The 16,648-nt window shown below is 43.9% G+C and overlaps 1 protein-coding gene across 2 annotated transcripts; it reads left to right on the top strand.

Moving 5' to 3' along the window:
- The first annotated feature begins 8,424 nt into the window (after positions 1–8,424).
- Positions 8,425–15,556, top strand: CEBPG (CCAAT enhancer binding protein gamma). 2 transcript variants are annotated; one of them, XM_085072087.1, is made up of 3 exons: positions 8,425–8,602; positions 12,435–12,590; positions 13,485–15,556. In XM_085072087.1, exon 3 carries the CDS (start codon positions 13,595–13,597, stop codon positions 14,045–14,047), a length of 453 nt encoding a protein of 150 aa, XP_084928213.1. In that variant the 5' UTR covers positions 8,425–8,602; positions 12,435–12,590; positions 13,485–13,594; the 3' UTR covers positions 14,048–15,556. The 2 variants fall into 2 exon arrangements, with proteins under 2 accessions (XP_084928213.1, XP_084928212.1); XM_085072086.1 differs by lacking the exon at positions 12,435–12,590 and having other exon boundaries at positions 8,427–8,602.
- Positions 15,557–16,648: the final 1,092 nt, after the last annotated feature.

The following is a 16,648-nucleotide window of genomic DNA, read 5'->3' as shown; positions in this document are numbered from 1 at the left end:
GAATAACAGTTCTTTACTTATATATATATAAGTAAAGAATATATATATATAAGTAATATATATATATATATATATATATATATATATATAAAGAAAAGAATATATATATATATATATATAGGTATAAAACAAACAAACAACAACAACGGCAGCTACAACAAACAAAAGCAGAAACCCAGTAACAGCCTGCTCTGGGCTGTCACATGCCCTCCCCTTTCATTGCAGTTACAGTCACAGCCGGCAGGGGCGCTGTTGGCTCCTGGCCGGACAGGGCAGGTGCGATGATTCCCCCGTAGTGCAGGGGGCGCTGTGGTGCGAGTTCAGCCACCTCTCCACCGGGTAGCGGCAGGTGAGCTGGTGGGAGAGATGGAAAAGAGCTTCCTTAACAAACCCGCAGGAGCAGCTGATCCCAGTGCTCCTACAGATGGTGACTTGGGCTGTAGCAGGAACCTCAGAGCAGCTGCTGGAACAGCAGAGGCGGGCATACCTGGGGTATCAAACAAAATGTAACAGAAACTCCGCAGCCATAGCAGGAGCTGTGGAGGTCAGGTGGACAAGGGATGTTGGGTTTAAGTGTAGCAAAAACCCCAAAGCAGCAGCAGAAAACAGCGGGGCTGTGCAGCAGCAGCCAGGCTCCTGCAAACATCAGGGACACCCTCCCTCAGGAGGTGGAGGGGGGAGGGGGAGGGTGGTGGAGGGGGAGGTCGGGTTTTGAAAGGGACCCAGCTCAATAGCTGCTCTCACAAGCAGAGGCTCTCCCACGGTAAGGAGAGGTAGTGCAGGACAAAAACTCTGTAGCAGCAGTGAATCCCCTGGGCAGCAATAGACTGGCACCAAAACCGCACCTGTCCCCACTCTGATCTTGAGAGAGCGAGAGAGTATGTGAGGGCTGAGCCAAGCCACTCACTCCCCAGCCAAAATCTCCCAGTATCTCTGCACTTCCCAAGAGAAAACCCCCAGCTAGGAGGGTAGCCCTCTTCTCCTCTTCCCAGACACATCTTTTATCTCCTAAGTATTGTAGTTATCATCTCTTACATAATGAATGGGAGAAAATTCCCTAAGAGAAAGAAAAAAAAAGGAAAAATCCTAACTTCCAACAGCTTTGAAAGTTTCTACAATTCTGTACAACCTGGTGCAGTCCTCTTTAAAATGTGCATGTTCAGCAGGTATTGGGTCTGCAGCGAAACAATCCAGGGACAGCAGTGTTTTGGTAAGTCTCAACCTCTGCCAAGTTGGTGGTTGGTTGCCAGTGCACATGCAGCACTGGGAGTCTGTGAGAGCACATTCAATGTTCTGAAGTGTTCTGTGCTGTCATCAACTTTTCCTTTGCATGTTAGTCTCTTTTGCCCCATGTTTTCGCAGACAGGTTGTTCCACTGCAAGTCATTGACATCAGCTTTGTTGTAATATTGCCGAGCCTGCATTCTCTCCTTGGGCAGGATTCCTGATAACTTCAATTGGTGTCTTAGTTGTGTGAGAACTTCTGATCAAATAAATCGTGCCTGATGCATGAAAACCCCACATGATTACTAAACAACTCAGAATGAGGTGACTTTCCTCTGCAAAGAGATTTGCCAAGTTGAATTTTACAGCCATTGAGGTGCACAAACTTGACTGCAAAGGACATGTAGAGATGAAGGGTGCACAAAGCTTCTCCTATCAGAGGGAAGTCTGATCTAGTTACTGCAGAGAGGGAGCCAGATGAGTCCTTCTTCAGGTACACTGTTGTTTCTGGAACATGCTACAAAGTGTTTTTTTCTACAAATTTGTCTACAGCGTTTATATTCAATACAAACCTAGATTGTGTCTTGTAAATTCACAATGACAGAGATATTCAGATGCCTGCAAGTGTAATTGCTTTGTTCTGGGAGTCTGCACTATGTTTGAAGGTTGGCAGAGCCAAAGCAGAAGGCTGCACCCCACTTTCTTTGGAATTTGCTTCTGTTTTGGAGAATTAGAAATAGTTAACTCACCAAATGCAGAGAATTGACTTTCTGGAAGGAAGATGGCCCCGCTGATGTAAGTACTTATCTTCTTTTCTGTTGAGGACAAAAGAGAGAGTCTTCTTGCCTGAGTGTCTACTTGTCTGACTGTCTACTTGGCTGTATAAGTCACTGATTATCTTGTCCAAAATTCTCCTCGTTGTTGTAGCAGGAGGTCAGTGACAGACATGTTCCAATTGCCAATACATTTTCTCAAACTGTCCTCCCACATATTTTATATGATCATAAATAACTCATTTTCTAATCATGTTCATGAACAGAAATGAGGTGGAGTAAACAATCAGGTGGACTGTCCTCTGCCAGATGCCAGACTCTCAGTTTTGTATTTCAAGTGGCCATTCCTTGAGCTTTTCGTGTTTTTTCATGAGGTCATATTGGTTTTGGAGCATAATAAAGCCATTGATAAGAATGCAGTTTGTATCCTCATCTTTCCAACACCACGAGACCATAAACAAAGCTATGCCGCTCCAATTTCATTGCTTTTCTGGAAGGATATTTATTTTAGGCTCCTGTTCTGAACTACTTTGAAGTCTGGCTAAAATTACTGAATAAAACTTTTCACTTTTCTTTATATCATAGGAATAAGATAATGTTCTTCACTAGAGGATACCCTGCAATAAATAATGCCCTAGTAATTATGGGTGGGGATTTTCATGCAGTGACTGATGATGCCTTGGAACAGAGCCATGGCACTGTGTATTTAGAAGCTAAGCTGTCTAAATCCTTGCAGGCCTCATTTATGCTTTTGGGAATACAGGACAGGTGTGGCAGTTACTAAACCTGGATACTTGAGAATTCACCCCTTATTCCCAGGTGTGGGCCATTAATTCTTGCTCAGACTTGTTCAGTTCTAACAAGTGTCTTTTGAACCAGATTTTATATGTGCACATATACTCACACAATAAATAGCATTTTCCTTTCAATCCATTTATCTACTTTGCTTTTACCCATCTTACCTACCATTTTACATACACATGGCAGCAAATCCCCAAAGCTGTCAGTGGCAGTCTACAGATCCCTGTCACGTTTTGTAGATACCAGAAGACTTGCAGTTTGCATTGTTTAGTACAATTGCTAAAGAAATTCAGGTAAAACTCAAGCCAAGTCCCAGTGAAATTCCCAACAAAGGCTGCACTAATTTTCATTGGCTCACTAGACATCAGAGCAAAGCCAGAGAACACTCAAACACAAACACATGTTTGAAAAAACCTGTAAAAAAATCTAAAGGAACATAGCGTTCATTCTTTTTGTTAGATGATATTCCAGAAATCTGAACACTTTGGGTTGACACTCCTAGAAGTCTCCTCACAGATCAGGCATTCTTCTGGGACACATTTGATATTTTTAAACTCAAATAACTACAAGGAATCTTTTAATTCCATATTCTGATATAGAAGGTCACAGATAGTAACCTCAGCTGGTCATTCACTTCAAAGGGACTTGTGCCTACTGAACACTAATGTATATCTTGTCATCTTTGTCTACCTAAAATACGTTGGTCATCTCCTGAGCAGTACTCTGGAATACAGTGAAGAGATGGGATGATATATGCTAAATTTTGAAATAGCACACATTTTGATGACAGTATATTTATGTGCAGAGAATTGTCAAAAAGGTAACAAGACGTCCCTCTACCTTCAAATCCCTCAAGAAGCCATGGCTATAATGACCCACTTCTCAGATCAAAGTACCATTTGGTGAAATGGAGCATTAGTATTGGAGAACCTGAGCTGGCTTGGCTTGAAGAATGAATGCCTGACAGCATGGCAGCATAGACTGAGTAAAGGTTTCATTAAAATAGAAATTTACCATCAACAGGTATTGTGTAGCTATGAAAGTGAAGACTGTTATGTGACTGCTGAAGAACTCAGCCTATTAACCAGAATACCACACAAAAAAGTGAAATTTGCAAAAATGCGCACACCTTTATCTATGCAGTTGACTGATTCTGAAAGTGCTTGCTAACAGTTTCTTATTAAAAAAAACTAACTTCCTGGTAACGATATGAAACAAAAATATGGCAATTAGGAAATCAAATCTCAGGGCACCACTATTGCAGACTCTACTTAGATGAAACTACTTCATCAGGCATGAAGTACCAAACATCTCATTCCTATCAAAACTGTAGAGGAAATGTAAACAACTGTAGCTGGAGAAGCACAACATATAGTGCCTATAGAAGTGACAGCTTAAGTTTGTTGTAAAAGCATACAAATCATCAATGCATTAGTTTTCTACTATATGATGTATGTATCTTATTGATCCATTCGTTTTTTTCAGACACTGTAAGATTTCTGTGTTAGTCTGAGCCCCTTTGCTATCACCCAATATCCTGCTGAAGTTGTGGAGGAGGGAACAGTTGCCTATTGTGGGTTTTTTTGTTCTCCTCCATTTGAGAACCACTGCCTTTATTTTGCCCATGTAAATGAGTTAACTGATTTTCAGAAACCAGTATGAGTAACTCTAGATATCTAGATAACCTGGGTATTTATTTAAATGCAAATAAGCAGAGTAGTACTGAAAGAAGCAGAATCAGAACCTGGAAATACTTAGTTACAAGACTTATTAGCTGCATAGAGAGAAAGAACAAAGGCACTCAATTTTTTCTGCAAATGGTCTCTAGGTAATGTGACAATAAAATGGATGTTTGATATTAGAACAGATTGGTTCCTTTCTTAGTAGTTGCTAGAACAAAAGCACTATAACTTTTCAAGGCTGTAGCCAGTCAGTGCTAGAATTAGCAGTATGATACTGAAATAGCCATCACCATTAAACAGTCTTTCCTTTCTCCTCACCTAGTCAAAAAGGCTACCTCTGAAAAATCAGCTATTAATACCTAAATTTCTGTCATTGAAATTATCAAATCATAGTGAAAAACCAAACTCTGTGCTCAGCAAGTATAAGCTTTTTCAAATAGGCAGAGCTATTCATATTGCTTTTCCTCTCTGCATTTAATTATTTTTTAATATAGCCAGATTCCTGAGAAAAGAAACTCAGCAATCCTTCTGCTCTCTGAAGCTTTAATAGCCTCGGCTCTGCAAAATTCAGATTTCTAACAATAGGATTTTGGTCTTGGTGCAGGTCAGTTCTGAACATAAAAAGTAATTACTGTAATACCAAAATGCAGAGCTATTAAGAGAAGGGAGATTTGCAATAATAAGATTATGGAAAACCTCTGTTACAGACTTTGTATTTCTGGGATATTCCTGAATGAATGCCATCTGCTTGGTGATCATAAGGAATGTAATCATATTGAGAGAATCTTTTCACTTTTGAATAAATCTAGGTTGAGATTACCAAGAAAAGGGACAGCAGTTACCAAGAAAAGGTTATATTTTGGTATAAATCAGTGCATTTGCCCTTAAAAACATTTGAGTGTTCATCACAGCCTGGAATTATGTGTTTTTACCTAAGGGGTGTATTTATTTCCACCTGTAAAGTACATATACAAATATATTTATTCTTCTCTCTTCTAAATCACTGGAGAGAAATTACTGATTTCTTCTCTAGAATTTGAAGGCATGGCTCTTGGACCAGAGTGAAAAAGTACACAGCAACATCATGTATGAAAAGTAAACTTTTAACTGGAATGTGCAAGTCTGAAGTAAAAAAAAAAAATCTGGTAAAGGCTTATCCATGAGGGAAACAGAGGCAAAAGCTTACAGAAAAAAAAAACCCAAACGGTTTTTTAATGTGTGGGTTGCAGCCTAGGAGTTTGTAGGATTTTTTAAGACAAAGAAATAATTGGCCATGAAGACAGATGTAACACACCTGAGCAATGAAATCAGACAAAACAGAAACTATTTCAAGGGCAGCAAAATAATTTTCGGTCTAAGTGAAAGGCTCCAGGGAACTTCTTAATGTTTTTGCATTACATGGAACATACTGAGTGGGCAGTAAACATGGACATTTGTCCCAACAGGCTCCTCTCCCCTTTATACCTTCTGACTCCTGTTCCCACAGTTTCTATATCCTCCATGGCCTTTCTGTGTGTTGTATATTTCTGTGCCACTAACTGTGTATTGCTGTAGATTACTTGAAGACACTAAATATCGGTGTAATTTTTTCCAGGACTAAAGTCTTTAAACAACCGTGAGACTGGATAATACATGTGAAATTAAGATACTATTACAGTATTATCCATAGTCGTATGGGTAACCTGTAGCTATAGGAACACATCCAGAATCAGAGTGAGAAGGGCTCCATCCCAGCAGGAAACAACCTGCTTCTTACACCTGACTCCAGAGCTACTGCTCCTCTAGCACAGCTTGTATATAAACAGGTAAAGTGTGTATTTCAATGCCACATCCCAGTCGTCCATGTATTTTTGTGCTTACTTTTTAGATAGCTTCCATAATATTCTATTTTTACTGTAACATTGAGGGGGGGAAATATGCTGCAAACATTGAAGTACACTGGTGATGGTTTCCTGTAACAGGATACAATGCCAACCAAGCACTGGAGTGTCTTACATGCAGGGAATTATGTGTGAGCTTTAATGTTTAAAATAATCAGACTCTGTGAGAATAAGTTTGTCTACATTTTATTTTCTTAAGCTATCTTTGATGAGGATTAATGAATGAATGGTCATAAAGTGCTCTAAAATCCTAGGAAAGCATATTAAGAGCACACATTTATTTAACTATTGTGAGCAAAGGATAATATTTAATGCTTACCTGGAATTTCACTCTAGCTACAGATGGATGAGTCATTGTCATACAAAATGTAACAGTTTCAATTAAGAAACAGAAAAACATTAGAGAAGTTAAAGCAAATACTGACAAGGAAAAATATCTTTGTGGTAAATGAGCTGAGTAAAACTGTGTGCCCAGACTAACCCTCAGAATTTTTCTGCAAATATGGTTTATTTTCCACAGGGCTTTACAAAAACAAACAAAACAAACAAACAAAAAGAAAACCCCAAGCAAACAAAAAACAAAACCAAAAAAAACCCACCAAAAACCAAACCAGCAAAATCCCTCCACAATATCAGACAGCCATAAAAATGGTAAATACAAATAACTGTATCTATATTACTGAGCTCTGCAATTGTATTTAAAAATCTAATTCTTCTCAGGTCTTTTGCAGACATAAAACATTTTCAAGCATGTCTATGTACTAAACCACTGTAGCATAGATTGTTACGTTTTCTCTCTGCATTAAAAAAATCTCTTTTCCAACACTATTGTTTTCACTGTCTGCACACTTGAACTTGTTCTAAACTTGTCTACCTTGTAAACAGATGATTTTCAGACCTGCTCACTGCAAATATACACACCTGTTTATAGAAGTGTACATTTCCCATTCAGGGAGCTGCAAACACACCCTGCTCACACACAGATTGTGATGTGAGCATGTGTGTGTGTATAAATATATAAATATATATAAAAACATATATATGTTTTTATATTGTATATGCTTGTTTGGGCAGAACTAAAGTGATATAAACCAAAGTGTCTGGAAAATATTAAGGGCAAAAAGAACTTTTCTCCACAAAATGTGATGTATTTTATAAAAACAACCATACCAGTGAAATGGTGCATAATATTCCTGTGACATTTAACTCTATGATCCAGGTGTTTCCTAGTCTGCCAGAATTTAGGATTTCTTTTGTAATAGTAAGTTTGAAAAGCAAAATTAACCAAGTTAATTTAGAAATCTGTCATAATTTCTGTTGTCAAGAGAACTGCAAACCACATGGCAGCTAGGATCGAGATGGGAATACACTGACAGGTGTTAATAAACAACCCGACAACAATTAGGAGATGCGAAATAGTACAGAAATAGCACCATCTACATCGATGCCAGTGGGGCACTGACCAACTTCACCAGAACCACAGAACATTCTGAGCTGGAAGAGACCCGCAGCGATCATGCAGTCCAGCCCCTAAGCGAGTGGCCCATACGAGGATCGAACAACTTTGGCGCTGTCAGCACCACGCTGTGACCAGCTGTGCCAGGTACCGCAAGGACACCGCCCGGCCCGGGCACACCGAGGCTGCGCTGTCCCTCCCGCGGCGCCCGAGACGAGCTCCCCGTGCGGGGACTCATCCGGGAAACGCGCTTTCGGCTTCTCGCCCTGGGGCTGCGGGTGGCACCGGGCCCTCCCTGGAGGTACGGGCGAGCTCCCGGTTCCCCCCGACGCGGGGACGCGGCCGCCTCGCTCATCGCCAGCCCCCGGGCCGGGCGGGGTGGCCTCTCGACCCCGTCTCCCGTCGGAGATGGGAAGACGGCTGCCGGTGGCCCGGCCGCCGCCGGCTCAGCGACACTCGTGGCCGCGAACGCGTTTTCCTCCAGCGCGGCTACAACAGCGCAGGGACCCAAACGCCACGAGCGGCCGTGACAGAGCCCCGGCCCGCCGCGACGGACTGCAGCCGAACCCCCGGGCCGCGCGCGGGCCTCACGTACCGACACCTCAGGCCGCAGTCCCGCCCAACCGGGGCGCTGATTGGCCGCGAGGGCTGCCAATCATGCGGCGGTTGCATCACCCGGGCGGGCGGGGCGGGGCGGGGCGGGGCGGCCCCGCGCGGTGTCGCAATCGGCGCTCGCCGCACGCGCACGGTACCGACCGCGGCCCGCCCGGCCCCTCGCGCCGCTCAGGTAAGCGCGGGGGGCGCGCGCCGGGGGGCCGTGTCCGCCCCCGCCCGCCGGGCCCCGCACGGCAGCGCGTGATGCAATCGGCGGGCGGCCCCGGCTTCCCTCCCTTTCCCTCCCCCGGTGAAGTCACGGCTTGGCAGCGCCGGCCACCCCCGCGCCCCGCTCGGACGGGGGAGGAGCAGCGCGGCCTCGGCGGGCGGGCGGCCCGGAGAGGACGGTGGCGGCGCCGTGGGCCCGCCGGGCAGGGTCGGCCTGGGCCGGTCCCCGCGGTCGGTCCCGACCCGGGGCGCGGGGGAGCGAGGCCGGCTCCGGGGGCGTTTGGCGGCGGGGCCCGGCGGCCGCTCACTGCGCAGTGGGAGTGAGCCCGGCCGAGGGGCAGCCGGGGTGCGCGGCCCGGGGACCCCGGGAACGGCCGAGCCGCCCTGGAGCGCCTGCGGTACCACCCGGTCCGCGCCGCGCGGCGCTCTGGGGAGTGTCTCGACACATGTTTCTGGTTCTTCGCGAATTTCCATAGGTCCAATCGCAAGTTTAAAACCAGAGCTTTAGACAAGCCGGGAGCTCGGCGTCGGCCTTAGCGCTGACATCCGGCAGGGAAGAGCAGTCTCAGCTCCGCAACAGTGCCATGCAGAGCTTCTTCGGAAAGTATGAGCATTTATAATTTGCAAAACTTTCGGATTTAAGGAACTGGTTCATCGTTAGAAATCGCAGCTGTCGTTTTAATTAAAAAGAGAGTCTTTTGTTGCCTCCTGGTGTCTGGGATTCTGTCACGTTAAAATACATGCTTTAGGTGTTCTGATACAGTCTGTTAAGGATGTCAGAATGCATTTTTCTTGTAAGATGTATATTGGAAAAAAGAGATTCTGAAATAAATGTGGAAAAGGGATGTTGTCAGCTATGGCAAGAGGTGATGGGTTTGAACTACCCAGTTTCAAAACAGCTGTTGAGCAGCCTTCAGTTTGTGAGAGTTAGCATCAGCTCTACCAACCAGTGAGTGTGACCGATGTTGACCCTCACACTGTTCAGCAATTGCGTGCTCGGAGTTCTGTGCCACTGTCTTTAGTACAGGGTTATCGGAATCTAGAATTGGATCCTATTAGAATATTCCTTCTGAAGTCTAAGAGAAGCCACGTATTGCTGTCCAGATTGGGACCCATTTTGCATTTGACAAGACAGCTGAGTGAATTTGTGCAATAAAGTCATCCTGACTAATGATCAGAATCAGCACAGTCACATCTTAGGGAAGGAGTGCAGAGAAGCACTTTGTATTTTTTGCTACCACGTTAAAAAAAAAATACTGATTTAATTGACAGAGCACTTTTTTTATGTTTTTGGGTTATTTTGACCAAAGCAAACATTTGGAAGTTTAATGTCTTTATTTTTATTTTTTGTGTGTATGAAAGCAAATGATGGTCTTCATTGCTTTACTGGTCTCTGAGGAGCACTATGAGACAGTAAGAAGCATCTTGCTGCCTGAGAAGACACCTCTTGAGTTACCAGCTATTATGCTGTAGTGGGTGGCCAGTTGGTTTACTGGGTGGCCAGCTGGTGGCCCAAGGAGAGAACTAGGCAGTTCTAACTGGCCACTGGAAACACTACCATGTGTTGGGTGGAACCAGCCTAGGGCTGTTGCGGAGCTGAAGCTAATGAGCAGCTTTATAGGAACAAGATGCTGAGAAACTGGGCTGGCTCTCTGAGGAGTTGTCTCCTGCTGTGCTGGGGCTGTCACCCACTCACAGGAAACCAACCTGTGTGGAGAGGAGTGGAACAGCTGTGTTTGTGTTGCATGGGCTCTGAGAAATTTGAGACCTGTCTGCCTCCCCACCCTCATGGCCTCTCCCAATTACCATGTCCTTTACCTTACCCTTCTTGGGTCCCCTTTGCATGTCTTGTACTTGCTGCCTCTAAATCTCCTTGCAGTATCTGCTGAAGGATGCCCCATAGCACGTGCTATCTGAGATAGCTTTCTGACAACTGGTAATAGGCATCCAGCCTCCAAATCACCAGATGAAAAAACTAATTTCAAGCCTCAAATGTTAGCACTCCTTTAACTCTGCCATGCAGTACAGTTAGTACTATTTGCTCTGCATGGTCTTTGGAACAGGGCAGGAACCCAGGTGTCATCCCTTGCAGTTAAGGGTTCTGATCATCAGGCCAGATAAGAGCACATCTCAGTCAAGAAATAGTTATTTAATAAAAAAAACCAGTGCTGTTCCAGTGGGAAGGAACTGAGGCAGGTCTGTTCTAGCAGGGCTAGAATTCTTGCTTGAGAGGTGAAACACTGGTTATCTTCCCTGCTTATATCCATGTACTGCCCAACTAAGATACTCCCTTAATATTAAGTTTAATGGAACAAATTTTTTTTTTTGTTGAATCATGGGGAAATCTGATAGAGATAGGAAAGGAATGTTAAGGCAGTATTAAATAGTTTTGATAGCATAGAGTGAAGTGGCACATGGAACCTGGTGATGTGAAGAACCTTGTTACATGTCAGGTGGGGTTCCTTTGGGGGGCAGGAGCCATCCCTTTCTCTGTAGAAGTTCATGAAGCACAAAAATCAGTGAAAATGGTGTGGGTTACGTAACTGGCCTGTCCAGGTGAACTTTGCAAGCACTGAACTGTGTTGAAACAGATGGGACAGCAGAGCATTTTGTCTGATTTGGAAAAGGTGTCAAAAACGTACTTGTCAGAGACAACCGAACAGAACTGTACATGCTTTGAGGGCTACAGAAATCCTGTATTTTAAAATAAAGCGCAGACAAGGCCTCTGAGAAGAGCATACACTTACACCTTGACTAAAAATGTTTGTGCAATTACACATGCTACTACAACAGGCCCTGCCAGTCTGGTGTTAGTGCATAGGAACATCTTGTTAACTGGATATTCAGTTTAACTGCCCAACCAAACTGCTAATTTGATCAGAATCTGAGATTGAAACATGGTTTGCAAAAGTTGCTTTGAGTTGAAATCAGGAAAATACTAAATACCAAGGTGTGAGACACTATGTATCCAGATTCAGCTCCACAGATGTCAAAAACGAGTTGGTGGTCTCATTCTGCCCTGAAATAGGAAAATGAGAAGATTTCTTGATAGGAAGGGTGTGGGTGTACTCATGCATCTTTACAACTGGGAAGACTTCTCAGTGACAGAGAATGTCAACTTTGAGTAATATTCAAGCAAAACTTAGTGGGCTTTTCCATGAATGTTAGTGAACCACACTCTGCAGGTGCATCTCATTCTGGCTCCTTCATCATGGAAGAAAACATGCAGTTGATCTACACAGTTGAATTTTAACCTTTTAATGATATCCCATCCAAAAGTAAAACGGCAACTCAGACTGCTGAGAAAAACAAACAGGAAACAGTACACAGCTGATGAACCTGTAAGTTTAGAATGACCCATGACACACAGGAGCTTGCTTAGAAACCTCTCACACATCCCTCCATTCATCAGCCAGACAGTGCAGCCATCCATCACTGTGCCGTTAAGGATGTGAGACGCATTTCTGGGCTGGACACTGCCCACCCTGGGTGGTCAGCGCTGCCCACTGCTGCTGCAACTGCTTGCTTTCCCCTCAGGCTGCTGGAGGATAGGCAGGGAGGATGTATCACACTGGTGGTGTGATACTGCATGTCTGTGTGTGACAGAGTGCTGGGCTGCGCTGCTGCCATGCAGTCTGACCTCGGAGTAGGATTGTTTAGTGCTAGTTAAATGCTTTTTTTCAACACGACAAATCCTCGCCCGTTTGACTGATCACTGAGTACTTCTCATTGGAGCCGTAGGTACATGTTTCAGGAGCTTAGGACCATCCTATTGCCCTTTCCCTCTTCTCTCCCAGCCATTTAGGAAGTCATCCTGTGAGATGGGAAGAGAAGGGGACCAGCTGTTAGCCTTACCAGGGCCATGGCCCTGCAGCAGCTATGGTGGAATCCTCTTTGTGCCACCAGTAGGGCCAGGAGCAGGCTGACCTCAGCAGCGGGAGAACATGAGTCAGGTGAGAGGATGTCTTGCTCATCAGGCCAGTTTGTCTGCTGGAGAGTGGATCATGACCAGTACACAAACTACAGCAGGGGACCATATTTGTGGATGAGTCAGCTGTGGGTGCTGTCTTTTGATGGGTGACAGTCCCCTGTGTTTCTGTAGTGATCTACTCTGCCATCACCCTGTGTTCCTGTCCCACCAGCTCGATACATACTGTTACAGGCTCAGCATGTTGCTTATGGTTGAATGTCACCCAGACACAGTCTTTGCAATGTGCTATGTTTTTCCATAAATTTATTTTTCCACTTAGTACTAATAGACCTTACAACAGTCATCAATTTGAATATCATCTTTAAAATGAGTGCTGTAAGATGGTTGAGGAAAGGTGGACAGACTGAGCACTCTTGCTCCAGAGAAGAGAGCAGGGAGGAATTTGTCTGCGGATACACCCAGAGCGATGATCTGAGGAGGACAAGGATCAAGTACCCCTGTTGGTCAAGAGTCAGGCTGTTAATAGGCTTAAGCCACAGAAGGAAAACTCCAGTCTGAAAACTAAGAAAATTGTATAACTGGAGGAAAAGTTAGACAGTGGAACATGTTGCCAAGACAGAGGTTGTGAAACTGAAGATATTTGAGGCTAGGCTAGACACCCATCCATCAGGGATGGCTTTGGAATAACTGAGTGAAGCCAGTGAACAATTCAAACTGCTTGACTAGATGACCCAGTAATAGTTCCATCCAATCCAAGTATGTTTGAGGCTTCAGAAATGTAGTTGGCAGCTTGTCCACTTCCAGCATAGTTATGTGTTACTGCCAGATGTACCATCAGTACTTTATGCTAAAGCCAGTGATGGATAAGATTGTAGCTGAAGCCAGCATCTTTAATAGCTTTTTTTTCCTCTTCTAGGTTTACCTTGCCCTTAATTCACGTGAAGATCGGTTGGAAACATCTTCTAGAAACACAAGAGCTTTCAGTCTCCTAATAAATTCTATTGTGTCCAAGAACAGCCTGTCCAAATGAGCAAGACATCCCAACAGAACACCACTGCAGATGTGAGCGGTGTAAGTGTGATTCACACCCAAGCACACTCTAGTGGTTTGCAGCAGGTTCCCCAGCTGGTGCCAATTAGTCCTGGTGGTGGAGGCAAAGCTGTGCCTCCGAGCAAACAGGGAAAGAAGAATTCCTTTGTGGATAGAAACAGTGATGAGTATCGTCAGCGCAGAGAGCGAAACAACATGGCAGTGAAAAAGAGCCGGTTAAAAAGCAAGCAGAAAGCACAAGACACATTGCAAAGGGTCAACCAGCTTAAAGAAGAAAACGAACGTTTAGAGGCAAAAATTAAGCTCCTGACCAAGGAGCTGAGCGTACTGAAAGACTTGTTCCTTGAGCATGCCCACAATTTTGCAGACAATGTGCAACCTGTTGGTACTGAAACCACCACAACAAATCCAGAAAACAGTGGACAGTAGACACCTGCGACCTTACGGAATGAACTCTTGAGGTGCAGCTTGTCTGCAGTGCCCATGCAGTAACCAAGCAAAGACTGTAACTTTAGTCATTGTTTCTTGGAAATTTTTTTCTTTTAGATTTAACACTGAAGATTTGTAACAATTGAACCAGAAACTGGTTAGGGTATTTGTTTTCAATATTTTTCTCCTCAAAGATTTATGCAATCTGAACTCTTAGCCAACAAGGAATGTAGTATTTAGGAGATAACATTTTCACAGGCATGTTCACTTACCATTTTAGACTTCGCATAATGGGGGAATCCACCAGGATGGCTCACTATAGTATCAGAAACTTGTAACTGGATAGAATATCTTTTAAATACCTGTTAGTGTATTTAAGCCCTTTGTTTTCTTCATTACATATTACAAAATGCAAAGGCTGTGGAGAATGTTTGCTTTTTACTTTAAATCTGTAGAGCAAGTCCTATAAAGCACCATGTAGGTCCCTCCTGCCCAGTTATAGTTAATGGGGAGGTTGTAGTAATAGTGAGCTGGGATGCTTATCAGTGTTCTCCAGAAAAATAACAATATGCTATGATGATATATACAGGCAGTTGGCCTCCAAGTGGCACATGAAGTGCCACGTACAAGAGGCAAAGCAGCACATTGACAAAACCTTTTATTTAAGCTTGTGTTCATATTGCTCACATAGTGACCAGGGCCTTATGAGATTAGGAGTTTGTTTTCAGAAAATGTGAAAGTGCTACTGAAAAACTGTGTCCTGCAAAATTGCATTCTTGCTGGGGAGGAAGTTCTGGGCAGAACAAAAAGTGCAGCTTGGCTAAGCAGTGAAAGGGGCAGAACAGCACATGTTCAGCTGGGATGTATGGATCGCTGCTGGCTGACGTTAATTTTACAGAAATTCACAGTGATTTTAAAAAGAAATGGCCCTAGTATGAGTAGCTGCCTCGGTGGAATTTCTACAGCCATCATACAATTGTGTGAAGGAGTATCTTTAGTCTTGTTTTATTTTCATAGTTTTTTCTATAGCAACTTTTTTACTGCTACTGCTAAGTCTTTGCCATGATCCTTAATGCAGTGCTATGTGCTATATTGAGGATTTAAACAAAGTAAAGCCAGAAACTTGATGTAACCTTAATTTATTTTCATTTTTAAATATTTCATTGATAGTATGGTTATTTTACATTTAACCTGTGTGTCTGGCTTGTAGATTACTACACTGTCATAATTTCCCTCTTACACTGCCTTTTTCCGTCCATTATTTGGGGGGATGCTTGTTTGCTTTGTATCTGTACTTAGGAAAAAACTTGGATGTTATCTCTGTGAAGATACTGTTAGAGAATGAAACCCTGGAAAGTCCTTTTTTGAATTTAAACTTTTAATACATGTGGAAAACTTTAATTGATTTGGATTATGGTAGACTTTTTACAGACATGTTTTTTCATTCTAACTGCAGCTTAAGTTGGTAGGGTTGAAATACCAGAAGCTAATAAAAATGTTTTGCTTCTAGTGGCCTCATTCTTCCTGTCCCTTTTTTATTTCCCTCAAGTACAGAGTTGCCCAACTCGCACAGCTATCTTGGAGAAATCAGTGCAACAGACTCTGTTCCTCTCTTTCACTCAGGTTTTTGCTCCATGGAAGCTATCAGAAACTCATTACAGTTTTGTGTAAATGTCTGATTTAACAAAAAAGGAAAAAATATATAAGACTGAAAATACACTGCAATTAGAGGGGTGGGGGAAGAAACACAACACCAAAAATTACAAGGAAAAAGATAATCTCATTTGTTAAGTGTGCACCTGCTCTGGTGAAAAAGCCAGCACTAATCTGTTTTGGTTTTCTGGCCTGTGAACTGGGGCTGTGTTGCCCTGTGGTCCTGAAGTTGGTTTGCTAGGCTGGTGTGGGGCCCTCCTCTACCAGTCAGAACAGGGGATGGAAATCTTGGCTATTTTTTTCTGCTTTTGGTGAAAATGATTTCTTAGATCTCTCTTCAGTTGGAGTGATCCCTTTTTCACGTTCTGAAGGGTGACTTTTCCACCTGTTGCTTCTGACAGCTCTGATTCCACTTCCTCCTCGTTTACAACCAAACCACTTAGTTATGAAAATTTGTTTGGAAAGTGAAATTTCTCGTTTATCAGCCTCTGCACTGGTTTTCTTAGCTGATGTTGTGGTTTAAGCCCAATTGGAAAATAAACCCCACGCTGCCACTCCTGTCCCCCCACCCCCTCAGGTGAGAGACAAAATGCAGATTACGGGTTGAGGTAACAATTTACTGGAAATAGCAACCAGTACATATAAGAAAACAAACAGCGACAGCAACAACACTAATGAGAACAGCGTGTAAGAGGGGATGATGCCGCGCAAAGCGCTCACAGAGCGCAACACGACGCGGCCCTCGCTCTCGTCGCCGCTCCGGCCCCGCGACAGGAAGGGAAATGGCGGCGCAACCTCCGCACAGCACCTTTGTCTTGCACCCGCAGCCGCGCCCACACGGCTCCAGCACCGCCCCTCCCGGCACGGGGACAACGATCCCTGGCTGTGGCTGGCACCGGGACAACGATCCTGGCCTTGGTGCCACCGGGACGACGATCCCTGGCCGTA

Source organism: Lichenostomus cassidix, chromosome 11 (assembly GCF_008360975.1).
Source record: "Lichenostomus cassidix isolate B80296 chromosome 11, HeHo_3.0, whole genome shotgun sequence".
Taxonomy (NCBI): domain Eukaryota; kingdom Metazoa; phylum Chordata; class Aves; order Passeriformes; family Meliphagidae; genus Lichenostomus; species Lichenostomus cassidix.
This window is presented reverse-complemented; position numbering and strand designations above follow the sequence as displayed.